The following is a 25,713-nucleotide window of genomic DNA, read 5'->3' as shown; positions in this document are numbered from 1 at the left end:
TAGTTTCCCAACCACAGCCGGAAACACAGCTCGATCATAGAACTAACTACACTGTAACCAGGATCGAACGAATGAACTTCTGCAGTCACAAAACACAACGGCGAGTAAAAGCACACTCGTCCCTTGAACTTTAACGAAGGGCCAACTACCCTGGATCCTGCGTATTGCTGCCTGCAGCTGTATTTATTATTATAATTGTTCTTGGTGCTGGATACTTGACTAGACTCGCTGCTGGCGTTTACTGGTATGTTCACATCGCTCAGCTCTCCTTAGCCGAGTAGGCTTCAATACAGTGGCAAACACAAAGCTCACAACAGTCTCTTTGTGCACCGTTAAATGTCTTAGCTCTGCACAAAGTGAGCTTCATGTCTGTGTTTCAAGTTTGCGGCAGAATACAATGACATTAAACAGGCATACATATTCAAAATGCATACATGTGTACATATCGTATGAGCATGTTCGTATCTTTTTCAACTGAAGCAAACATGCGTTGTAGGTGATAACTGAGTTATAACCAAGTTTTTCAGGATTTCCCATCCATTGACTTTGCATTTTGTTGTATATCTGTTTCTTTGCGCCATCACCACGTGGGTGTCTGTGCTGTGTTTTTGGCAGTGGAGCCTCCTCCTCAGAATGACCTGCCGCCTCCCGCTCCCAGCTCCTCCGCCGGCCACGGCCACGGCCCTCCTCCATCCAGCTCCTCCCGGTACCGCGACCGTCGCTCTCGGAGGCCGCACCGCAGCGGAGGAACGAGGGATGATCGCTACAGATCAGGTGAAGGGCAGCTTGATTACATTTGGGACTGACATACACATATTAAAATATAAAAACAACATAACATTAAATCCAGAGGTTAGGACCTTCAAGGATAAAGGCAACACTTATTTACAATGTGCACGTCTTTCAGGACAAAACCTCAAAGCACATGTACACAACAAAACCACACTAATAAACATACACAAGGTCATAAACATAAAGAAGGTCAATCTAAAAACATGCTGACTTACGATAAACTTGTTACCTAATAATGAATCCTACACTAGACCCCAGAGGTGCTCCGTCACACTTGCTTGAGTGAAATTACCGTTTTCTGATGCGCCTTTCCTATGTGACGCATCAAGTTATTTGTTAATAATGTTAAAAGCTAATAATAAGTGTCATTTTTAGTGTCTTTTGGTGTCATTAGAAACCGAATGGATTCATTTAACTCTACACTGAAACACAGAACAGCTGATTATTTCATATATTGCATATTTAAAGTCACTCAAACCAACAAAGGATGTTACCTTGGTGTGAGCGGCCAATGGGTTTTGGAGCTGAGATGGTTCCAAAGACACCAATTTAACTTTTAAAAGTGTCTGTGTGTATGTGCGTGTATGTGGAAAAATGGGGATAAAAACAGAGAAAGGGGCTGGTGTTAACACCTCTGCAGAATTCTGTCTCCACTGCTTGAGATGTTTAGGGTTCGGGTTTAAGCTGTTGATACAGTCAAATAGTCAAGTGAGAACTTTCTGTGGTAGCAGCAGAACTTGCTGTAGTACTAAGTACATATACCACAAAAAAAGTCACCACATGCACCTTTATCAATTGCAAGGCATACAAGAACATTTCAAGTTCAAGTGTCTTATTGTGAAATTCACAACAAAACAGGCAGTAGCAGTCATTGCTGGCAATGAAATTCTTGTGTTCCAAGCTCTCTTCAACAATGCAGGTAACTCAAAAGAGATTAATCATTTAATTATATTAAAAAAAAAATTATATATATATTATAAAATATATTAAGCATTACACTGTAAAAAAAGTGAAATATATGATTATATATGGTATATAGATAATACAACGGTGCAGTGTTGACGTCCCATTTGGCTAGTGTAATGGGTGTTTGACCATAAAGTGATGTAGTGTGTTAAGGTCGTACAGGGCAGTTGTGGTCAGATATGGGTGCTGTGTGTATATGTCAGAATAGAATAGTGTGTGTGTGTGTGTGTGTGTGTGTGTGTGTGTGTGTGTGTGTGTGTGTGTGTGTGTGTGTGTGTGTGTGTGTGTGTGAGAATGTATATGTCACAATAGAATAGTGTGTATGCCCGTCAGTGTGTGTGTGTGTGTGTATGGGGGAGTGTCAGAGTTCGGGAGTCTTGTGGTTTGTGAGGAAAAAGTTGTCCCTGAACTTGGTGGTTGAGGTGCAGATGCTCCGGTTCCGTTTGCCGGACGGTAGCCGAGTGAACAGTTTTGGGCGGGGGTGGCTGTGGTCCCTGCGGCCCCGTTTGAAATGATCAGTAACGTGAAGAGAAAATCTTCATTGTCCACTCAGCTAAACTGGTCTATTGTAATGCAGCCTTTAAGTCTAATTTTTGACGTCAGCTTTACTTCGAGCAGGGTTGTCCTGGGTTTAGGGCGGAAAGGAATCGTGCTGGGACAGGGATTATGATTTCTTTATTCGTCATTTCTCAGCACTCTCATACATAGAAAACAAATTTGTCCTCTGCATTTGACCCATCCTCCACACCCTGGGAGCAGTGGGCAGTCGTAGGACAGCACCCGGGAACCCACACCAGCTCTTTTAACCAGTGCCTTGTTCAGGGGCTCCAACAGGGGTATTAACCCAAAACATACATGTCTTTTTGGTGTTGGGAGACAAGTGGAGCGCCCGGTGGAAACCCACGCAAACTCTGCACCGAAAGGACCTGGAACGGCCGGGGTTCGAACCCTGGGACCTTGCTGTGAGGCAACAGTGCGATCTGTGAGCCACCGTGCCGCCAGCGTGTGGCGTGTTCCCAACACAGGAGCTTGGCACGATATTGAGAAAACATCAGGGACCGGGGGGAATATGAAATGGACTGAAGGAAGCTACTGCTGGGTTGCCTGATGTTTTAATGGAACATGCCCCAGTTAGGATGTGATATAGAACAAAGAGAGAGACCTTGAGAGAGCGACGGCTTCTGCGGGATTCAGCAGAGACCCTTCAGTCCCCGCTTCGGGTCACAACTCGGCTCACCTCCTCTCTTCCAGCTCACCTGGAAGAGAGGAGGACGAGTCGGACGAGATGCCGGCAAAACGTGACGTCCGAAATGAAGCCTCAGACACTGTGTTGTGCGTATAAACCTTCTAGATATGAACGCAGAGCTCTGCGGTTTAAGCGTATGAAGCCTCTGTTGGGTGTCATCAAGCTGCACACGGACCTCAGTGTTTGGCCATATGGTGAGCTGGCAAAGAACGGAGACACAGCAGAAACCCACCCCCGACACTCCTACTCCCAAATGTGCCCCCCCCGCAACGGAGGTGGTGGTGCTCATCAAGCCAGATATAATGTAAGGACCAGGCTCTGCACACACAGAGAGAGAGAGAGAGAGAGAGAGAGAGAGAGAGAGAGAGAGAGAGAGAGAGAGAGAGAGAGACCTGAGCAATCTGTTCAGTGGAATGCCCATTATGTAATAATGTTCCCAATTGCCGCTGTGTAACGAGCTGTGCTTGATGATTCATTTAAAGGCGATGATGTTTGAATGGAAATTATGTTTTGCGATGGAATCAACCTGATCTGTCAGTGACTGAGCATTTGTTGCACGTGTTTTATTATGTTGTGTACCTCCTTCGCTGTCGCCTCCACACATGGTTCCTTAAATGTGTCCGTGGGCTTGATCAAGTGAAAAAAGGAAAATGTGTGTGTTTGTGTGTGTGTGTGTGTGTGTGTGTGTGTGTGTGTGTGTGTGTGTGTGTGTGTGTGTGTGTGTGTGTGTGTGTGTGTGTGTGTGTGTGTGTGTGTGTGTGTGTGTGTGTGTGTTGGGGAGGGTGCGGGTGTTGGCGTGAGCCTGCATGAGGGAGTGCAGGTGTGTGTGTGTGTGTGTGTGAAGAGGTGGATCAGGATAATAAATGGTTTCATCCTCCTCCCCAGCAGTGGCATCCTGTCTCACTAAGAAATTACCACCATGTTTTCTCCCTTTTCTCTCCCTTCTCCTCCTTTAAATGAGTCTTAGTCATGGACTTGTTTTTTTTTTGAGCTTTATGGGACTTTGACGCTGAGAGACAGCCTGCAATATGGATAAGGTGCTCTTCTTATTCTGCAGTTAAGAATGGCTGAACAACATGTAGTTTCATAAGCATTGGGTTTATTTCTATTAAAGGTGACAATAACAATCTGTGTTCAGCCACTCACAGAACAATCGTTGAGAGCAAAAGGATGTCTGACAGACGGAAAGTTCAATCATAATCTGTACTTCCAATTCAGATAGCCTTTTTTAAGAATATTGTCCTTCATTGAATTCAGTTGTTCTCTTGCGCTACAACAATAAAGCTCAAGATGCGCTCTTATCTCTTGGTGCAGATATCCACAGTGAGGCAGTGCAAGCTGCACTGGCAAAACACAAAGAGGAGAAGATGGCGCTCCCCATGCCGACCAAACGCCGGTCAACCTACGTGCCGTCCCCAGTGGAAACCCGCACCCCACCAGGTTGGTCTGAGACCCCCATGACACTTTCAGGGACAGACTGAATATAATATCTAAGGCTATTTCCTATTCTGTGAATGATCTCTCTCTCCCAGACTCTTCGTCGGGCTCTGAAGATGAAGGCTCCCTGCATAGGCAGCCCTCTCTCGTCCCTCCTCCGCCTTCCGTCGTCAATCCCAACCCGCAGATCCCCGATGCCTGGATCAACCGCTCCGTCCAGGGCTCCTCCACCTCCTCGTCCGCCTCCTCCACCCTGTCTCACGGCGAGGGGAAGCCTCTGCCGCAGAGCCAGCCTCTGCCTCCGCCTCAACCCCAACCACCGCATCACGCCCAGCCCCAGTACAAGCCCCAGTACCAGCCCCAGTACCAGCCCCAGTACCAGCCCCAGTACCAGCCCCAGTACCAGCCCCAGTACCAGCCCCAGCACCTGCCACAGTACCAGCCCAAATACCAGCCCCAGTACCAGCCGCAGACAGCAGCTGTTACGGACATGCTGGCCCACACTCGCATTGGTGAGGCTCCATATTTTTTATGTTTGTTTCTTCAATGAGGCGGTCAGTCAGACATCCAGACTGCCAGCGTACATGCTGTATTCACAAACATTTTGCCGCCTTTGCTTAAGCTCCCCTCTGTGCCCCGTTCCCCCCAGCCCCCTCTGAGAACAGCGGCCCACCCCCAGATGTGACGGCCGTGGCCCCCCCGGCCAGGGGCCCCAGGGTGGACCTGCCCTCCAACGTGGTGGTGCGAGGGATGAGCCGGGGGCAGAGCCGCTCCAGCATGATGGAGACCGCAGACGGTAGTGACACCACCACCGCAACTCTACTATCCATCACCAAAACTCTCTCATTTCTACTATACAGTTTTGTGTGTGTGTGTGTGTGTGTGTGTGTGTGTGTGTGTGTGTGTGTGCGTGTGCGTGTGCGTGCGTGTGCGTGCGTGTGCGTGCGTGTGCGTGCACTGGAGAAAGACAGGATTCTTCACAGCGAATCTTTATAGCCACCCAGATATCTGTGATATCTCTCCATTGTTGCTTAATGTGTTGGACATGGCCGTCATATTAACCAGAGCTCTCATCTTTCTTCTTGTTCTTTCCATCCTGTAACATGTTTTTTTTTTGACTGGCTGGTAGCGAGAGGTAATATCCAGAGTAAGAAAAGCCTTTTTATTGCCTAACGTCTGTAGCTTGCTGTCGTGCCCTTACTCTCCCTTCTGTCGGTTTGTTCAGTGTGACCGTCAGGAAGTGTGAATGCAACAGAATATCTACTGTCCTCACGGCGTCCTCATGTGTCATCCCCAAATCACTTCCCTCAAAAAAACAAAAAAAAAAACAAAGCAGTTCCTGTTTTCTCACTATGTAATTTCCCCAGTGTCGAGGCAACTCTTGTGTGCTGCTTTTTGTCCTTGAGCTTTTAACTCCCCATGCAAAGTCAAGCTGATCAAAAGGAAAGAATACATTGAATGCAGTTTGGAGTGAAGAGCAGCACACTGAGACATGCTTGGAGGTTCTAACAGGCAGTGCTATAGCCAGTGCTTGAAGTGGGGTGGGCGGGGTCCCGGTACTCCCCTTCACATGCTGGAATTTCACAGCTGATCGCGCGCTCCGGAGTTCACACAAGATAACAGACCTGATGTCATGGCAACCCCGAGCCGGAGCTCTCTGCTTGTGCGTTCTAATAATAATAAAACAAAAAAAAAAAAGAGTACCAGCAGCTTGTGAGAAGCTTCTTGATGCTCAAGAAAAAGTCACAGTACGCCAAAAAGTAAAACGCAGTAGTGGTAGGTGAGTGCCGGCCCACCTGGAGCACTGGCTATATCTGTGGTGGTACGCTCTCCTCATGTTTTCCCAGCACCAGAGATTGCGTTTGTGAACCAGGGCGTGACTGTTGTCTCTCTTCTCCGTCAACCTCCTTGCAGGGGTGCCAGTGAACAGCAGGGTGTCCACGAAGATCCAGCAGCTCCTCAACACCCTGAAGAGGCCCAAGAGGCCGCCGCTCAGCGAGTTCTTCACCGATGACTCAGAGGAGATCGTAGAAGGTGAGAGGCACTTCAGAAGAAGTGCGTAATCATCCACTGCCGAGTGTTATTTCACTCCAGTGGCTCTGGAAGTGAAGCTCACAAAAATAAACGGAACTCTGTGTGATAATAGCACATCTCTGCCTTTGGGTCCCTTCACTGCCGATGAGCAGGGTTAGCGCCAGGCTCGTTTCCCTTCTGGGCACTCATTATGTTTTGTTCGTTTGTTTCTTTGTCTTTCTTTTCGCTCTCTCTGTGTGTGTCTGCGTGTCCACCTCCCCCCCCCCGCCCGGCACAGTGCCCCAGCCGGACCCCAACACACCAAAGCCAGAGGGCCGTCAGATCATCCCGGTCAAAGGGGAGCCCCTGGGAGTGGTCAGTAACTGGCCCCCGGCTCTGCAGGCGGCCTTGGCTCGTTGGGGGGCCACGCAGGGCAAGAGCCCGGCGCTCACCGCCCTGGACATAACCGGCAAGCCCCTCTATACACTGACCTACGGTAATGGAACGCTCAACACAGCACGTGACCTAGGTTTGACGTGGGGATTATTTCATATGTAACCAGCACATTTTGGAAGAAGAATAAATATTTGTCTCCACAAACACTGCTTAGGTTTATCGAAAAGAAAGGTTCTCAGATTGCTACCCCAAGAGTTGTTCAAGTTGGTCTTGTGTGAAGGGACTCTACTGGATAATGCAACGTTCTATGTACTATATGATGTGATTTCACTTGTTTTTAACTCTCTGAATCCGCCCTATGTCCCCCCTCCAACCCCGCTCCTATCAGGGAAGCTGTGGAGTCGCAGCGTCAAGCTGGCCTACACCCTGCTAAACAAACTGGGCGCCAAGAACGAGCAGATCCTCAAGCCCGGAGACCGGGTGAGGGAGCTTTACTGTTCTGTAGCAGACCTTTCTGCGGATGGGGACGCGTTAAAGTGCCCTCACTATCACTGTGTGACCGCAGGTTCACCAAAAAAAAAACATACCACATTTGTTCTCTGTTTGAAGGCTTTTTAATGAATTTTTTGTGTCTTGGAAGGTGGCACTGGTTTACCCCAACAGTGACCCTGGGATGTTCTGGGTGGCCTTCTACGGCTGTTTGCTGGCTGAGGTGATACCCGTACCCATCGAGGTACCACTGTCGCGCAAGGTATGGCTACAATGACAAAAGTGCATCCCCCCCCCCCCCATTCTTTTTTGTTGTGGTGAAATCGTCCAACGTTGGTTTTCTGTTTTCTCAGGATGCAGGAAGTGGCCAGGTGGGCTTCCTCCTGGGAAGCTGTGGGGTGGGACTTGCTTTGACCAGTGAAATCTGTCTCAAAGGGCTGCCCAAGACGCCTACTGGAGAAATCCTACAGTTCAAAGGTCAGCAAGTATTTCTATGGTTACATCATCATTCTTTTCATTTAATCTTTTAAATTTGATCCTATTCTCAACACGCTCTGTGAAATTGGCATGAGTCAAACAGATAAAAATACAATGCTGGGCAATGTGTTGGTTCCCTGCGTCGGTAACAGATCTGTCCGTCTTTTAGGCTGGCCTCGGCTAAAGTGGGTGGTGACGGATTCCAAGTACCTAACAAAGCCCTCCAAGGACTGGCAGCCGCACATCCCCACCGCCAACACCGACCCTGCATACATAGAGGTGAGGCACGTTCTCCCGTATACACGGTGGTGTTACTTACTGCGTGTCAGTGTATGTGCACCCGTGTGTTAAAATCATCTCGTACTTCTAGCTGACTGCCTTTCCTTCTCATTTAGTACAAAGCCAGCAAAGAGGGCACCGTGATGGGTGTAGCTGTTTCCAAGGTTGCCATGTTGACTCACTGCCAAGCACTGACCCAGGCCTGTAACTACTGTGAGGGTGAGCACGGCACACTGCGAGGGGATCCAAAGAGCCTCCTGTCCATCAAGCACATGTATTATAGTTAATCTGTGTTTGTCTCCTCAGGAGAGACATTGGTGAATGTCCTAGACTTTAAAAAGGACATGGGTCTGTGGCATGGAGTTCTTACGGTGAGTGAGTAGAAAACCTCTTGTCACTGTATTTATTCAATGTTTACTTTTAGCCAAAAAAAAACTTGGACAGTCCATTTTACTGTTTCTTGTTTTAATAGTGGTGACCTTTTGTTTCCAGGCTGTGATGAACAGGATACACACCATCAGTGTTCCCTATGCTGTGATGAAGGCCTGTCCCCTCTCCTGGGTGCAGAGGGTCCACATCCATAAAGGTGACTTACACTTCTCTCTTGTTTGGAGGAACCCTGAAAGGCTTTTAATGCTGTCCCTAAGATAACGCAACAGCCGGTCTCTGCAGCTCGTGTAGCTCTGGTGAAGTGCCGTGACCTGCACTGGGCCATGATGGCCCACCGGGAACAGCGGGACACAAGCCTGGCCTCGCTACGTATGCTCATTGTTGCTGACGGTGCCAACCCCTGTAAGTACTTCACATGCACGGACCGAGCAATGCACGCATCGATACATCACATTGACATGTTCTCTCTCCCTCCTTTCTATCCCCAGGGTCTGTGTCATCATGTGATGCCTTCCTGAATGTCTTCCAGTCCCACGGGCTGAAGCCCGAGGTCATCTGCCCGTGTGCAACCTCCCCAGAGGCCATGACAGTGGCCATACGCAGGTACAGCACAAAGTCAGCTTTCCTATTTTGCTTTCGCAATTGTTCCAATTAATATTTCAAAATTGTACACCACCACCACATCCTATAAAGATGTCGATAAGAACGCAGAAAACCCCTCCACCGTCACGCTTTCTCACCCCACCTCCCTTCCGACCTAATAAAACCTTTACATTACTGTGCTCCAAAATCAACAATAGACTGCTCAGTCTACTCACATTAGACTGAAACATAAACACACGCACATATTATTTCACCCTGAATTTACAGTATTTTGGTTTTGATTCCATTCACAGACTGCATGTTGTATCCACTGGTCACTGAGCTTGACGGATTGAACGGGGCGTGTAGAGATGTGGGTCTGGGAAATGGATGGGGAGGCGTCCTATTTACGCTTGTTCATCCTCTCTCTCTCTCTCTCTCTCTCTCTCTCTCTCTCTCTCTCTCTCTCTCTCTCTCTCTCTCTCTCTCTCTCTCTCTCTCTCTCGCCCTTTCGTGTAGGTCAGGAGTGCCAGGGGCGCCCCTCCCTGCCCGGGCCGTCCTGTCCATGGGAGGGCTGAGCCACGGGGTCATTCGGGTCAATACGGAGGATAAAAACTCTGCCCTCACCGTGCAGGATGTGGGACATGTGATGCCCGGAGGTGAGTATGGATGCATAACTGTTGTGTTGTAAATACAGTATATGTATTGGGCGTACCAAGGAGCGTGGTCAAGCCGCGGCCGCAGACGGCAGCATGGCTCCCCTTCCCGCGGCGGGCCAGCAGCCTCAGGTCGGCTCCTGTTTGATGGTGGCGGGCCAGCGGCCGGTTGCTTCAATAATTATTCTAAACATAACGGCTCGATAACCAAAATGATAAATAATAAGGATAGACGTTTTAATCGTGGTGCTGAAGGAATCGCCGAGTCTCAAGCCGCTGGTGCTGCAACTGGGCTCCTGGTCGGCTCTCGAGACCTGTACACTGATCCCCCACTGCAAGACAAACAATCTTAAAAAATTAAGAAAGCTCCATGCCCCGAGTCGGACCAAGGGCCGGCGCTGATTTGGCCGACTCGAGGCTGCTGGGCGGCCGTCTGCAGCCGCGGCTTGACCACGCCCCTTGGTCTGCCACAATGTACATAAACATTTAAAAGGGGTACGTGTAACGTCCCCAATTCTCTTGTCTTTGCTTGTGTCTCTAGCCCTCATGTGTATCGTGAGGCCTGACGGGCCTCCTCAGCTGTGTCGGACCGATGAGATTGGAGAAATAGTGATCAACTCCCGTGCTGGAGGCACCATGTACTACGGCCTTCCTGGAGTCACCAAAAACACCTTTGAGGTAAGCTGCAAAAAAATGAACCTCAACAAGCGCAGACCTGCCAACCTGCACACATTTTGTGTACCTACCACGCAATTCTTGGTCAAAATACGCAGGTACAAAATGCCAGCTGAAACTACGCAAAAAATATAATACGGAAAACAATCAATCAGCACAAAACAATGACCGGTGACCGGCCCATCAGTGTCAGATATATTTTCATATTCTGTGCCGGTCAAATTTACACGGCCCATACAGTGCTCATGTGCTCGTACTTTACGCTCATGTTCTTGTACTTGTAAAAATGCTCCGATACTCAAACCCGAGAAAAAAAAGGGAGCGAAAGAAAGAAAATGTCAGCTGTTTGGAGGTAATTCAAGGTAAACAAAGAAGATTCGATAAATCGAACCCTGACAATATTCCAAATATTGTGCAGACTGCGTATCTATCGGAGCATCTCCTCAGGTTGTTCCTAGTGCACGACCTCGGCTTGTGATGAAAAGTTTGATTATTTTTTGAGACTCTGTTCTTGAGTCACTCAGTAACTCGAGTCGTTCCATTGGATTCAGTTGGTTCAATGCACGGTGAGCGAAGGAGGACTTCCAGTGAACGACAGTGAGAAGAGTCGGCCATTTATTATTACTTTTTTTTTTGCAATTTATTTTGGAATGGCAAGTACCATATAAATAAAATAGAAAGGTTTTATTTGCACTTAAGAGTGAAAGAGACTTTCATTTGAAGTTTGAACTTTCCTTGTTACAGAAGTTATATGTTGTGTCCTAATAAAACTGAGTGAGACTTACAGGTTGAATTATACTGAAACTTGGTGACTGCCCCATATTCTATTTTATTGGAACTCAGAGTTTTATGTTGTATTATTGTTCCATAGTGAAGAATAAACACACAGTGTCAAAATCAGCTATCTCACTATCGTGGTAACTGAAAATGACAGTGTAGTGTGTATGTGCAGCTGTCCTGTCACGTGAGCGTGATCAGATCATGTGATGTATTTGTCATTGACGTACGGCAGATATACTCAATGAGACCAAATGATGAGAGAATTTGATTTCTCCGACCGCAGATATAAACTACAGTAAAGATAGATATTAAGTAGTCAATGTTTTGTTATGAACATACAATTGAATGAAAATCGTAATCGGCAGGTCAGTCCTTTAAAAGATCAGCAATCAGAATCTTCCAAGAAAATTGCAATCGTTGCATCTCCAGTTGGTAAACATGTTCGGTAACTTTACGAGATGATGCATTTCAAGGGGTATATCCTAATCAGATCAATTACTATATACAGTTAGCCGTAGTATCTCACATACGATGTGATTATCCTGGTTAGGGGACGGGACGTTACGTCGAGACGCTACGGTGTGAATAACTGATGGAGTCATTTAGCTGCAGGAACTCAAACACCACGGAGACACTGTTACATTGTTGTGGTACTCTAAATATTTTTCCCAGCTTGGCAGGTCTGCAGGCCAGAAAATGATGAAAATAAACCATGCACGGGAAAGATTTTATTGTATTTTTCAAATAAGTTGGTGAAATTGGTGTGTATAAAACCATTTGATAAAATATGTCTTATGAAATATACTTAAAGAAATGGATACAACTAAATAGAAAATGCAATCTTCCCTTAGTTAAATAATACAGTGTTTTATGGACTATCATGGTCATTTACGTCAGGATTTTTAAGTAATTTTTTCTCGCCCCACTGGCAATCCTTTTGCTTGATTCATATATAAAAAAAACGAAATACATCTGCCAATTTGACCTTGAGAATATCTGTTGCGTGGCTCTGGTCCTGTATTCTCAGGTACCTTCAGAAGGTTCTTTGAGTTGTATAACCATCCCTCTTTCTGCAGGTGATTCCAGTTAATTCCAGCGGGACCCCCATCGGCGAGATACCGTTTGTGAGGTCAGGCCTCCTGGGGTTCGTGGGCCCGGTATGTACAGCGCTCCTGTCGTCCGTCAGTGTTTGGGCTTCCACACAACATGCTCTATAGGATATCCAGTTTGTAAATATTGACCATGCTTTATACCCAAACTTCACAGGGCAGTCTGATCTTCGTGGTGGGGAAGAACGAGGGTCTCCTGATGGTGAGCGGGCGCCGGCACAACGCCGACGACCTCGTCGCCACCGCCCTGGCCGTGGAGCCTGTCAAGACGGTGTATCGTGGGAGGTGCGTCGGAGAGATGGGACAGGAAAACGTACAAAACGATGATCTTTCTCCAGCGCTTGTAGCGGAGGCTATCGTCTGCATTCCCTGACTTACATTCGACTCCGCTGCCTTTGTGTGTGCACACTGGGACAAGTGTGGAGGTGGAGATATGGTCATGATAAATAATTCCTAATAAGTCCTAGTGCATCGGTAGTGGCATCTGGTGTTGTTATGGAGCACTGCAGGAACAAAGGCAATGCGTGAGTGCTGCATGTTGTTATATAAATCTGACTGCGTGTGGGAGGAATCAGGTGGGTTTCTTTATGCGTGACAATGTATTATTGATCTACATATAAACCGTGTGTGTGTGTGTGTGTGTGTGTGTGTGTGTGTGTGTGTGTGTGTGTGTGTGTGTGTGTGTGTGTGTGTGTGTGTGTGTGTGTGTGTGTTTCAGGATCGCTGTGTTTTCAGTGACAGTGTTTTACGATGAGAGGATCGTGATCGTAGCAGAGCAGAGGCCAGACGCCAGTGAGGAGGACAGCTTCCAGTGGATGAGCAGAGTACTGCAGGTGAAAATGACCGCGCGCCGAGGCTACATCACAATGTTCAACTGACTTTCTTTGTAGAAAGTGAAATCAAAGTTGTCTGACTATGACAGTTTATTCTTTTGTAAGGGTCCATTTTTTGATCGTTATTGTTACTACTCTGTTAAAATCAACTCTGTATTGCTATCTATTTTTAACCATAATCTTTTGATTCAAATGAAAAAAAACATTATTTGCTATAGCACATTGTAACTGTGTAACATTGTGCTTGTGCTGCTCTTTTGTTTTTGTCCGCAGGCGATAGACAGCATCCACCAAGTGGGCCTGTACTGCTTGGCCCTGGTCCCTGCCAACACCTTGCCCAAGACCCCTCTGGGCGGCATCCACATCTCTGAAGCCAAGCAGTTCTTCCTGGAGGGAAGCCTGCACCCCTGCAACATCCTCATGTGTCCCCACACCTGTGTCACCAACCTGCCCAAACCGCGGCAGAAACAGCCAGGTGCGTGCGTGCATGTGTGTGTGGTGCATATCTCAATACCATTTAGTTAAGTACGTTCAAAATGTACTGGGAGCAATCAGGAAGTAGTGCCCAGAATCCTGGGGGAGCTGAGATACTGACCAGCTTGTTGACAAGGCTTTGTCATGTATGTGTCTCTCTCCCTCCATCCCTCTCTCTCTTGCAGTGGGTGTGGGTCCAGCCTCCATCATGGTGGGCAACCTGGTGGCTGGGAAAAGGATCGCCCAGGCTTCGGGCAGGGACTTGGGCATGATCGAAGACCAGGACCTGGTTAGGAAGGTAGAGAGACCACACACACACACACACACACACACACACACACACACACACACACACACACACACACACACACACACACACACACATTCTGGTTAGATTGTGTAACATTAAAAAAACAAACACTTTTATTTTTTAACCGCAGGCTTTGCAATTTGAAAATTGCGTTTTGTAAAATTGCGATGTCGGTTTGAATTCGATTCATCGTTCAGCCCTAATTCTAGCCATTCTAAACATGCCTCTAATTACATTGTGTTCCTGACGTTTTGTTTAAGTGGGAGGGGCCACCCTCCAAAGGCCCAGAGTTCTGTGAGCCAATAGGGTTTGAGCTTTACTCTGTTTTATTTACTCATTTACTCATTTCATCAGTCCACAGAAATCTGTTTCTGAACAAATCTGAGGCGAGAAATAGGCAACCCAGTCGCTGATTCTTCACTCATATTAGAACTACCAGGACTAGGCTTGGCTTGAGGCTTGGGGCTTTTTTGTTTCATTCAATTACGGAAACATCTTAAAATAAAATAAAAAATAAAATAAATGTGCCAAGACACTGAGCGGATTGTGACCTGCAGCCTACAGTACAGTCAACCTAACGTGGACACACACACACACACACACACACACACACAGAAAGAAACACACAGCAAATACTTACTTTTCCCTCGTCTGCAGTTTTGTCACAGACAGTTGATATTAATTCCTCATTCTTTTAAAAGATTTGTGCTGGTCTCTGCAGCCAACAACAGAGCGCTTCCCATGCTTAGCTCTTAGCTTCGATGCTAGCTGGTCCAGAAACAGACAGCTCACAAAGAACTGCCTGGGGATTATTTTTTCACAGTTTGTGTTAGTAGTTCCATCGGAGACCCAAATGCATGTGCACAAGCACTGAAAAGGTGGGTTTTGCATAATAGGTCCCCTTAAGGCCTAGATACGGTAGAGGAGCTTGTGCCGATCATAGACACAGGTGAGGAAATCGAAAGGTCGTAGACTCACCATTACGAGTTCTCAAAGCCCATTATGGACACGGAACATGTTAAGGATAAAGTTGGTCCACAGCCAAAGTAACGTTAAATTAGATTTACTCACTAGACCTACATTTACCCACTACATCTACTCAGAGTTCAGTGTGAACATTTTGGACTGTCTGCTCTGTCTTTCTGCTCTCGTATCCCTCTGGATGTAGCTGTGTATGTGGCCCACTATGATGGTAAGACTCACGGCCCTTCCTGCTCTGCGGACCCATGTACCCCCCTCGTACACCCTGCTGACTGTCTTATTCTAACGCGTAATGTGGTGTTGATGTCATGTCGCATGTCCACGTCAAAGATCATTGTTAAGTTAAGACTTTTGAACTCAACGTAGAAGTTTCCGGTGTTTATTATTTAGGAAATATTTATTTTTTTGCTTTTGTACACTGGCCTAAAACACACGTTCTGTGGTTATGAGCCTTCTCCCCTTTTTAATGTACCATCAGCATTGTATATCATTATATGGCTAGATTGGCTCCTTGTGTATGCTTTAAATGACCTGCATGTTTGCTTGTGATAATTAACTTAATTTAGCACACACCATAATGTGGTTGAATATATATATATATATATATATATATATATATATATATATATATATATATATATATATACACACACACACACACACACACACACACACACACACACACACACACACACACACAGATCAGCCACAACATTAAAACCACTGACAAGTGAAGTGAATAACATTGATCATCTCGTTCCAATGGCACCTGTCAAGGGGTGGGATATATTAGGCAGCAAGGGAACAGTCAGTTCTTGAAGTTGATGTGTTGGAAACAGGAAAAATGGGCAAGCGTAAGGACCTGAGCCACTTTGACCACATTGAAGAAGAAGAAAAATCTTTGTCACATGACACACCATGCTACAACACATGCATATATACACACACACATGCTTTTTTGGGTGGTGGCCTGTGAAATGTGGCCTCTGCGTTTCTCCCATCCTGGCTTGTCCTTCCTCGGGGGGGCAGCCAGGAGCAGTGGGCAGTGTTTGACGATGCGCCCGGGGACCTGGTACCAGGTGTCCATCGCTGGTGCCAGATACCACAGGACACCTTCAGAGGTCTTGTGGAGTCCATACCTCCACGGGTCAGAGCTGTTTTGGCGGCACGAGGGGGAGCCAAACAATATTAGTGGTTATAAGTGGTGGTTTTAATGTTGTGGCTGATCTGTGTGTGTGTGTGTGTGTGTGTGTGTGTGTGTGTGTGTGTGTGTGTGTGTGTGTGTGTGTGTGTGTGTGTGTGTGTGTGTGTGTGTGTGTGTGTGTGTGTGTGTGTGTGTGTGTGTATATATATACACATTTGCTACAGCTCTTTAGAATTTTGGCATCCACTTTATTTTTACTTAGAGGTACATCGAGATATTGCATTAATTTCAGAGAAGAATAACCCACTGTGGATACGCCTTCATGGCGGTTTCTGCATTAAGGCTGTTTTCCCCAACCTCCTTTTTTATGGAATGCGATTGGAAGTGGTCACAAAGGCTGATATGATGTCAAACGTTTGTTTACCAGTCGAATAGAACATAGAATAGAACACTGCATGAGAATACAGCTTTAATGTAGTTAACAGAAAAGCACCAACAAGGTGTAGAGTCCTGTTATGTGATTTATTTTATTTCTCCATCAGCATCAGTACCTGACGGAGGCCCTGCAGTGGAGAGCACAGACTGACCCAGACCACGTCCTGTACGTGCTGCTCAACGCAAAGGTCTAAGCTCACCTCATACACAATCACCTTACACATAATGCACAGGTACAATCAATTGTGTTTGTCATAGTACACAGGGTTGCAGGTCAGGGGTTCCCAAACTAGGTCTGACCCTTGGGGTCATCGCGTGTGTTGCAAAAATAAATAAATAAAAAATAAATAAATAAACATTTTTATATGTATTATATGTTTTTTTTACTTTTTGAATACATTCTTTTCCACAAAAAGGGTCTTGTTTTCTGCTTGACCCAAGCTGCCCCCTCCTCCTGTCCTGCAGGGGGTAGCGGTCTGCACGGCCACCTGCGTTCAGCTCCATAAACGAGCGGAGAAGATCGCTGCGGCGCTCACAGAGAAAGGCAGCATCAACACAGGAGAGAACGTTGTCCTGCTCTACCCCCCTGGTACGTCCCATCTATCCATCTGTCTGTCTGTCTGTCTAACCTGCCTGTCTAACCTGTCTGTACTGTATTCTTTCTCCTTCTCCCTGTCTCTTTTCTATCCACCAGGCATTGATTTGATCGCCTCCTTCTATGGCTGTCTTTACGCCGGCTGTGTCCCTGTCACTGTGCGGCCTCCGCACCCTCAGAACCTGGCGGCCACGCTGCCAACAGTCCGGATGATCATTGATGTAAGCGTGTGTGTGTGTGTGTGTGTGTGTGTGTGTGTGTGTGTGTGTGTGTGTGTGTGTGTGTGTGTGTGTGTGTGTGTGTGTGTGTGTGTGTGTGTGTGTGTGTGTGTGTGTGTGTGTGTGTGTGTGCGCGCGCGCCTATCCAGTTGTAAGTCAATATTCCAGTGGATCACTGACAATGTTTTTAATCTGTTTAAAAAGATTGTACAAGTATACAATGAAAATAAGGTAAAGACTACTTTGTTATAAAGTTATGAATATGAAAATATTGTTGAACCCTGTGGTTGGTTGTGATAAACATGCATCGTAAAGCATTTATTAGTTATCTTCATTCAACTCAATATAGTGACTCTGAAAACATACTGCAATGTTGTGGAAAACGAAGCACGAGAAATGATCCACTTCCTGCGACTCAAAAATTAATTTGTCGTTGTGATTAATTAATCAATCAATTAATTAATTAATTTTCAGACAAACTGTTCATAATTCTGTGTGTGTGGTTATTTTTTCCCCAGGTCAGTAAAGCAGCTTGCATCCTCACCACTCAAAACCTCATGAGGATTCTACGTTCCAAAGAGGCCTCCGCCAGCGTAAACATTAAAACATGGCCGCCGATCATAGACACAGGTGAGGAAATCCAGAGATGGTAGACTCACCAGCCCTAAAGCTTGCATTTCCTCAACTCTAAACTGCAGAACTAAGAAACTTGGGGAAAAATGATGGAGAAAAGAGATGGACTTCAAAGACACTGATTCACCACTGCTGACCAGGAAGGTTAAAATCATATTGAAAGAGTGAAGCCAATACCACTCTTATCCTTTTACTGGTTGTTTCCAGGTCAAATTCTCACGTGTAAGTGAATGGAACACAAGCTAAGTTTCAAACTACTAGTCCAAAAAAACGTTCCCTCTAGTGTTTTTTAAGCTACACAGTGATATGTATGATTTTGGAGAATATGTCAGTATTGTTGGGCATCGGGCTGCAGGGACGACGACCAGAGGCCTCTCATCCCTCTAATGTGCAGGCAGAGACCAAATGAAATGACTGCATATTTGGTCTCAAAAAAGGTGCGCTGAGAGACTGAACATAGCTGAGGTTTGGGCATCCGGAGATGGTAAAACTCATCCGTGTAGTCTCTTCACCCAGATGACCTGCCTCGCCGTCGGCCACCGCAGATCTATAAGCCCCCCACGGCGGAGATGATGGCTTACCTGGACTTCAGTGTGTCCACCACAGGCATGCTCACGGGAGTCAAGGTGGGACACTTATCACCTTATTAGCTTGGCGGTTAAAGCACTTTATCGACATTGTCTCGTATCCACCACACGGAATTCACAAGCCGCTGTGAACTTCCAACCTGTCTCAATTTGTCTGTTTTGATGCACCTCTCTGAACTGATCACTGTACGGGTTGGATTGTGTTGGGTTTTTTTTGTTTTTTTTAACTCGAGTACTGTATATCTGTGTTTCTTGGTTTTTTTTTTGTCAGATCTCCCACGTGGCGGTCAGTGCTCTGTGTCGCTCTATAAAGCTGCAGTGTGAACTCTACTCCTCTCGCCAAATAGCCATCTGCCTGGACCCCTACTGTGGCCTGGGCTTTGTCTTATGGTGTCTCGCGAGGTAACGTCAAGTCTCCCTACGTTTGCACCCGGGCTTAGTGTCTACACCCTCCTCTCTGTAAGTCACACATGCACTAAACTGTCCGCACGCCTTGCAGCGTGTACTCGGGCCACCAGTCCATCCTGATTCCTCCTTTCGAGCTGGAGGGCTGCCTGTCTCTCTGGCTGAGCACGCTCAGTCAGTACCGCATCAGGGACACGTTCTGCTCCTACTCCGTCATGGAGCTCTGCACTAAAGGCCTGGGCACGCAGACGGAACTGCTCAAGGTCGGGGCTCACAGAAACGCACGTACGGAGGGGGAACGGTCGGGGGTCATGTCGTCAGAGTTAGTGAGGTTTTGCTCTCTGCGTGCTCGCTTCAGGCGCGGGGCGTGAACCTGTCGTGCGTGCGGAGCTGCGTGGTCATAGCGGAGGAGCGGCCTCGGCTCGCCCTCGCGCACTCCTTCTCCAAGCTCTTCAAGGACGTGGGACTCTCCCCGAGAGCCGTCAGCACCGCCTTTGGCTCCAGAGTGAACCTGGCCATCTGCTTGCAGGTACAGGGGCCGACCTGAGGCCCTGCTTGTAAACACAACTTAATACAAATTGAGAAAGAAGAAAAGAAAGAAAGAAAGAATTGAGTATATTGTTCTCGGTCACATACATTACATCCTGTGCAACTAGTGGATAAACGGTATTTAGTCTCCAGTTCGGTTCTCTCCTGTACATATCACAGGGCACCACGGGGCCGGATCCCTCCACGGTGTATGTGGACATGAAATCCCTCCGCCATGACAGGTGAGTTGATTGCAGAAGTCACAAGAACCAGTGGATCTCCCTGAGGTTCTGGGCCTCTTAAACAACTTCAGTTTTCTTCAGGGTGAGGCTGGTGGAGAGAGGGGCGCCACAGAGTCTTCCCCTCATGGAGTCTGGCAAGGTCGGTCTTTACCGCAATGTACATCTGTGATACATTTCCCCGTCTTCTTCATGCTGTATTCCTTACTGCCTCCACGACGTCTCTTTCCGCAGATATTACCTGGCGTCAGAGTGATCATTGTGAATCCAGAGACGAGAGGTCCACTGGGTGACTCCCACCTGGGCGAGGTGAGAGGATATTTTGAGCTGATTAAAGGGGGAGACCTGGGCGACAGCACGCCGATACGTTTTGTGTCGTTTTTCTCCTTTTGATCCTGTCCATCTTTACCAGATCTGGGTGAACAGCCCTCACAGTGCCAGCGGCTACTACACCATATACGGAGAGGAGAGCCTGCAGGCAGACCACTTTAACACCAAGCTCAGTTTTGGAGACCCCCAGACCCTGTGGGCCAGAACCGGGTACCTGGGCTTTGTCAAGAGGACGGAGCTCCTCGACGCCAGTGGGGGTCAGTGCATGGAGGATTACACCACTGAGCGAAAATCGACATGTTCTTTGCTTTATTAGATAATTTAAGATCGGGCTAGTTTTCACACATTTCATAATAATAGTCCTTGGAAAGGCCACCTAGGGGACACCGTTGAATCTGGCTGTAGGTCACATGCAGACACAAAGACTGGAATAGTCTGTTATGCGATGGAACAATGGGTACGCCGCCTGCGTCTCCATGTTTTTCTCCTCTCTATCTCGATGTTCAGACCGTCACGACGCCCTTTTTGTGGTGGGCTCGCTGGATGAGACTCTGGAGCTGAGAGGCCTGCGCTACCACCCCATCGACATAGAGACCTCCGTGTCCCGGGCTCACCGCAGCATCGCTGAGAGGTAAGACTGACACCACCTGTTCCTTACTACTTACTGCTTTTAAATTCATGCTCAAAACATTTGTTTCCATTTTTTCTTGTTGTTGTGTTATGTTGCACTTTTTTATCCTTTTGTCTGTTTTTAGATTTTTATGCGCGAGTGTGTAGTTTAGAGTTTTGCCGATGTCTGTTTTTAGTTTTATATTCTTTGTGTTTCTTCTTCTTGCATTTTGAATTTCCCTTTTGCATGACAGACTGTACAATCAAAGCTGCCTCGACTCCGCAGCATTATCTGGTTCACAGTGTAATCATTAGCGTTGTTTGCTCGCTCTTCCCACTCTCTCCCAGCGCGGTGTTCACGTGGACCAACCTGCTGGTGGTGGTGTCGGAGCTGGGCGGCTCGGAGCAGGACGCGCTGGACCTTGTTCCCCTGATCACGAACGTGGTCCTGGAGGAGCACCACCTCATCGTGGGCGTGGTGGTCATCGTGGACCCCGGCGTGATCCCCATCAACTCCAGAGGAGAGAAGCAACGCATGCACCTTCGCGACTCTTTCCTGGCCGACCAGTTGGACCCCATATATGTGGCTTACAACATGTGAGTGGGTCCCGGGACCTCCACGCCAGAACTGCAACGGCCTCAGCCGGACCGAGTTCTGCCTAAATCCCCACATTTTACTTAACGGTGCGAGGTTCATCATTGTGGGAAGGATACTTGATGCTGAACCTCTTAAATCAACGCCTGACCCCCGTGACACCAGCTTATATTGGCACTGCATTGACAGGATGGGTTTTTTTTTTGTTTTTTTTTCTTTTTTTTAAGCATTTCTGAAGATGTTCACTGTGTTTTTCAAGATGATTTTCACCAAAGGGTGTAACTTTCACCGTCTCCCTCGCCCAGATTTTGCCGTCAAAGGAGTAATCCTGAAAGTCTGCTTGACGAAGGTGAAATTGAGGAGTAAAGATAAAACCTTGCGGGAATTAATTCCATATTAATTTCCTTTCTGGCCACAAAAAGTGCTTACTGGACCTCTCAGTACGCTTCTGTTTAAAGGGCCGCTAATCCCAAAATAATACAACTTTGAGCACTTTGACATGTGATTCAAACCAATCCAAACAAATACTAGAATTAATGCAATTACTTGTATTTAGACAATATCAAGAAAGCCTGTATTGTCTGTCCTGTGTTATGGAAGTCGAAAGGCATTTGCAGCCTTTGTGTTCTCATTCAGTTCCTGCCTTATTTAGCTTTAGACACATCTTTATTTCCACACGTTCCCTTTTGGCTTTGAACGTTGACATTGATCATGGAAGGGATCCAAAGAGAAGACAGGATAAGATAGAGGCCATGTTGTATATTCGTCCCCCTAAAGGCCTCTGTGTATTTTTCGATATACTGTATGTCTCTGCATAGGTGTTTTTTTTAGCTGTATAAATGTATAAACACAGAAGTCATATTCCTCAACCGATGGTTTCTTGGAATCAAACCCAGCTGTGAGATTGCAGTGGTAGCAGAAAGAACATTGTAAATATGAACCTCAACATTTTCACGGACCACTATTAAAACATTTCAAAGCACTATTAGTGAATATATATAACTATTATATATGCACTTTCTCTAAAAATGATCTATTTTATTATAAAAACGAGACATTATTCCTATTAGTTCAGGAACATTTGGAGAACTTGTGGTTGAGAAGTTATTAAGAGTTTACTTTGGCGGGGCAACTTGATTTTTCTACCTTAAAAAAAATCTAACGGAAGAGATGGTTTATTTTACTGATATATGAGGATCCTAAAATTAACATGACGACTGTTTTTCGCTTAACCAGATGATTTTGAAAAGGATTTAAACATTGAAGTCCGGGTAAAGAGCTTGTCTTCTAACCATTTCTGTCATCGTGTGTTTCCCTAAAAATAGTGAGAACCTCTTTTTGTTTGTAACGCATAATAGGGTGATTGGAAACTCAGACAAAGGGCATCCTCATTTGTTGGTCTCCAGAGTTCATTCAAGGTGTCTAGTGGGGTTCTTTAATACACAATGTGTTCATTGGGAAGACTGGAGTGAATAGAACAAGGCATTACGTTTCTTAATTTCCTGTATTGAGTCACTGGAGTTATATGGCCCTGTAAAAAGAAAACGAAAAGCAAATGCAAACCTGAGCCGTTTCTGAAATGTAATTTGTTGATGAATACAGGTAGTCCTTTACAGGAATAATAGGGGAGAAATTTGTCAATTTGTGTATTCTCCTATACATATTATTTAAGTGTCTGCCTGTGCGTGTGTTGGGGGGGGGGTGTGTGTGTGTATGTGTTTGTGTTGGATAGAGGTTTGGTCACTTCAGGGCCTGTACACATGATTGTTTTCTATGTTCTCTGTAATTATTTGCTTTCCTTGTACTTACAGTTATTTATAGTTCCATTGTAGTGAATCATGCGTCTATGAACCCCGACTATCAACATGTAAATAGATGTGCTGTTTGGTTACTTTGTAGAATCTCCATACATGAGTATGAAAGGTGTCAAATTTTATTATGCCCCAATGGAACATTCAGTCCTGTAAAATTCAAAATTATATTTGATTGGAATAAATGTATTAAGATATATTTTAAAGATTGTCACGAGGTAATAATCTCTGTGAAAAACAATACTGTGCACTGGTTAATGCGGGATGTGTGTGGAGTGAGGATGTGAGGAAGTGTCTTGATCATTTTAAAGAAAACAAAAAAAAAAGGTTTTTCTACGCGTACACATTAAAAAAGGAAATCATTATGCCATCACTTTGGGTTTATATTACAAGTTCACAGCGGAATGTTTGCATGACTCAGTGTCCAAGCAAAAGGAAGATTGGCTTGAGGCACAAAATGGAGACATTTGTTTGAACACTATATAAATATATCCTGTTTGTATATTCAGGGAATAATACTCTAATAACACAGGGAAGGACCAAATAGTCCCTTGGTGCAATCTGTCAATATTACACATTTCAAAGTTTTATCTTTGAAGCCTCTTGCTCTAAGGAGGAAGTTACAGGCCAACAAGTGAAGTGGAGGTGATTGATGACCCAGTGTCCACCCAGAATCCAGCTGCTTCACTGGGACAAGGGCTTCCTTCGTTCCCCTCTTGGTTCCTCCATAACAGTCCTTTCACACTATGCAATCAATCATAAAACTTGCACAGCCTGTTAAAATTTAACAACGCTAAAATATTTTGTAATAACAGAGTAAACACAAAATTTGACCAATGGTGTACATTCAACTATATTCGCTCATGAGTTGCCCTATTTTGTGTATTCACTCTTGCTATGTTGTATATATATATAAATTCTTGAGTGAATTCAAAGCTGCTCTGTGAAAGGGTAATTTACTGATAAAAAAAAAAAAATGATGCTCGGGAGGTGTTTTAGTTCATATATTAAATACATACCAATGGTAAAATCCTCCCCATTTCTCACTTGTTTTCTATATTGTTGGGTTGTACTTATTTTATGCAAATTATAAAATAAAACCGTTTTATTCCAAGGACTTGTCCTTATTTTATTTTTTGCCCCTTGAATTAACAAATCAATCAAAAGGGATGGAATACACTTTATTTAAAATAGATTTCAATTGCTGTATCCCAAAAGATGCACACCCAGTTTGTGGATTGCACAGAAAAAAAGTGTGTATTGCTTAATAGGGAAATACTTCAACTACATTGAACTGCAGGAATCAAGTTCTACCTCAGTTGCTCACTCCTGCCACCTGCAGTGCGCTCGTTGCCATGTGCCACTCAACAAGGACCATTCAAATCCACAATGTGGATTATCACACATGGAGAAATATACAGTATATGTGAAAACATGAGAGTTCGGCGATTAAGAACGCTGAGCTTCTCTTAGAACACTGAGAAAAGCTTACATATCGGATTTAGACTCATATCTGACATTTTCTCAGAACTAATTGCTTTTCTTTACGTGCCATTATGTTGTTATTATTTGGCCCCAGTCGGCTTCCGTACTAATCCCTGTTTAAACGTGTAAACAGTATTTCATACATAGTTCATTGTGGAGCCGATTTAAAACGAAATTGTCCCGTTTTGGTTTTAAGATAAAAAGTATGTATTTTTAATATATATATTTTTAAATAAAACAAATGTTTTATCATTTATCTTTGGAGTAAATGATTGCCCTTTTTTTCCTGCCCAAAACAAGGATTATGCTTAGCGGGAAAGATTATAACAGATAACAGATCGTGTTGGTTTTTTATTTATTTATGTATTTATTTATTTATTTTAATCTTAAGAGAATAAGTGAAAAGCTGTGTTAATATTGTGAATTTTATCTATTTATTTTTATTATAAATATGTGCAAACAATCCGCCATACCAAAAAAAAAACAAAAAAAACCCCAATGAAAATTACAATAGAATGAAAATAAATCAATAAAAAACAAGATTCAATGTGATGACAGCCTCCTTCAGAGCAACATGTCTTGAGTGGATTTGAACTGACGCGCTGCGTTTCCCCGCAGCTTCACGTTCAGGAGACTCAAGACAACGTTCGGTGTCCGTCGGAAACAACCCAAGATATGTGTTGAAATATGAATTAAGAAACGTGGCTTCATTTCTACGAAACGTCCCACATGCAATTAAAAAAAAAAAAGGGGGGGGTCAACAATAGCGCATGAATCGTCGTCTCTACGACACAAACGAGTGACTGTAACGTGAATTGATTTCCCTTCGACGATAAGTGCTGTTTTGTTTTGCGCAGTTCATAATTATCAATGTCCTTCCGGAACGTAATGTTAAATGGGAAAATATATATGTGTGTGTGTGTGTGTGTGTGTGTGTGTGTGTGTGTATGTGTATATATTTTTTTTATGCCGAACCAACAGGAGCGCGCCGCGCCCCGCGTCGGTCCAAAATAAAGCGCCAATAAAACGTTACTTTTCAGGGCCGCGGCAGGGGCGGAAGTGACGTCAGGGCTCCTGCGGCCTGCGGAGCTCCGCCCCCCACCCCGCCCCGCCCCACCCCACCCCCACCCCCCCCCGCCCCCGCCCCGCCGCACCCCCCCCCCCCCCCGCCGACCCGCTCAGCTAGCTCCCGCCCTAAGCTAATGTCCGCGCGT

General features: G+C 45.7%; 1 protein-coding gene across 1 annotated transcript in view; it reads left to right on the top strand.

Moving 5' to 3' along the window:
* dip2bb (disco-interacting protein 2 homolog Bb) overlaps positions 1-24,128 on the top strand; it is a 38,219-nt gene extending 14,091 nt beyond the window's left edge. The window contains exons 3-38 of the mRNA XM_080000911.1: positions 616-774; positions 4,319-4,444; positions 4,537-4,953; positions 5,091-5,237; positions 6,356-6,475; positions 6,753-6,950; positions 7,239-7,330; positions 7,491-7,601; positions 7,693-7,816; positions 7,986-8,095; positions 8,212-8,314; positions 8,402-8,466; positions 8,588-8,681; positions 8,768-8,887; positions 8,974-9,088; positions 9,587-9,726; positions 10,265-10,401; positions 12,255-12,335; positions 12,445-12,572; positions 13,006-13,120; positions 13,394-13,595; positions 13,780-13,892; positions 16,572-16,652; positions 16,930-17,053; positions 17,159-17,280; positions 17,796-17,907; positions 18,427-18,536; positions 18,769-18,899; positions 18,997-19,165; positions 19,261-19,431; positions 19,611-19,672; positions 19,754-19,811; positions 19,904-19,978; positions 20,082-20,256; positions 20,507-20,630; positions 20,957-24,128. Coding sequence (XP_079857037.1) covers positions 616-774; positions 4,319-4,444; positions 4,537-4,953; positions 5,091-5,237; positions 6,356-6,475; positions 6,753-6,950; positions 7,239-7,330; positions 7,491-7,601; positions 7,693-7,816; positions 7,986-8,095; positions 8,212-8,314; positions 8,402-8,466; positions 8,588-8,681; positions 8,768-8,887; positions 8,974-9,088; positions 9,587-9,726; positions 10,265-10,401; positions 12,255-12,335; positions 12,445-12,572; positions 13,006-13,120; positions 13,394-13,595; positions 13,780-13,892; positions 16,572-16,652; positions 16,930-17,053; positions 17,159-17,280; positions 17,796-17,907; positions 18,427-18,536; positions 18,769-18,899; positions 18,997-19,165; positions 19,261-19,431; positions 19,611-19,672; positions 19,754-19,811; positions 19,904-19,978; positions 20,082-20,256; positions 20,507-20,630; positions 20,957-21,209 — 4,784 coding nt within the window. The 3' untranslated portion in view covers positions 21,210-24,128. The remainder of the gene's footprint in view (positions 1-615; positions 775-4,318; positions 4,445-4,536; positions 4,954-5,090; positions 5,238-6,355; positions 6,476-6,752; positions 6,951-7,238; positions 7,331-7,490; positions 7,602-7,692; positions 7,817-7,985; positions 8,096-8,211; positions 8,315-8,401; positions 8,467-8,587; positions 8,682-8,767; positions 8,888-8,973; positions 9,089-9,586; positions 9,727-10,264; positions 10,402-12,254; positions 12,336-12,444; positions 12,573-13,005; positions 13,121-13,393; positions 13,596-13,779; positions 13,893-16,571; positions 16,653-16,929; positions 17,054-17,158; positions 17,281-17,795; positions 17,908-18,426; positions 18,537-18,768; positions 18,900-18,996; positions 19,166-19,260; positions 19,432-19,610; positions 19,673-19,753; positions 19,812-19,903; positions 19,979-20,081; positions 20,257-20,506; positions 20,631-20,956) is intronic.
* Positions 24,129-25,713: the final 1,585 nt, after the last annotated feature.

Source organism: Zeus faber, assembly GCF_960531495.2.
Source record: "Zeus faber genome assembly, chromosome: 5".
NCBI lineage: Eukaryota > Metazoa > Chordata > Actinopteri > Zeiformes > Zeidae > Zeus > Zeus faber.
The sequence above is the reverse complement of the archived record's forward strand: the minus strand, read 5'-3'. Positions and strand labels throughout refer to the sequence as shown.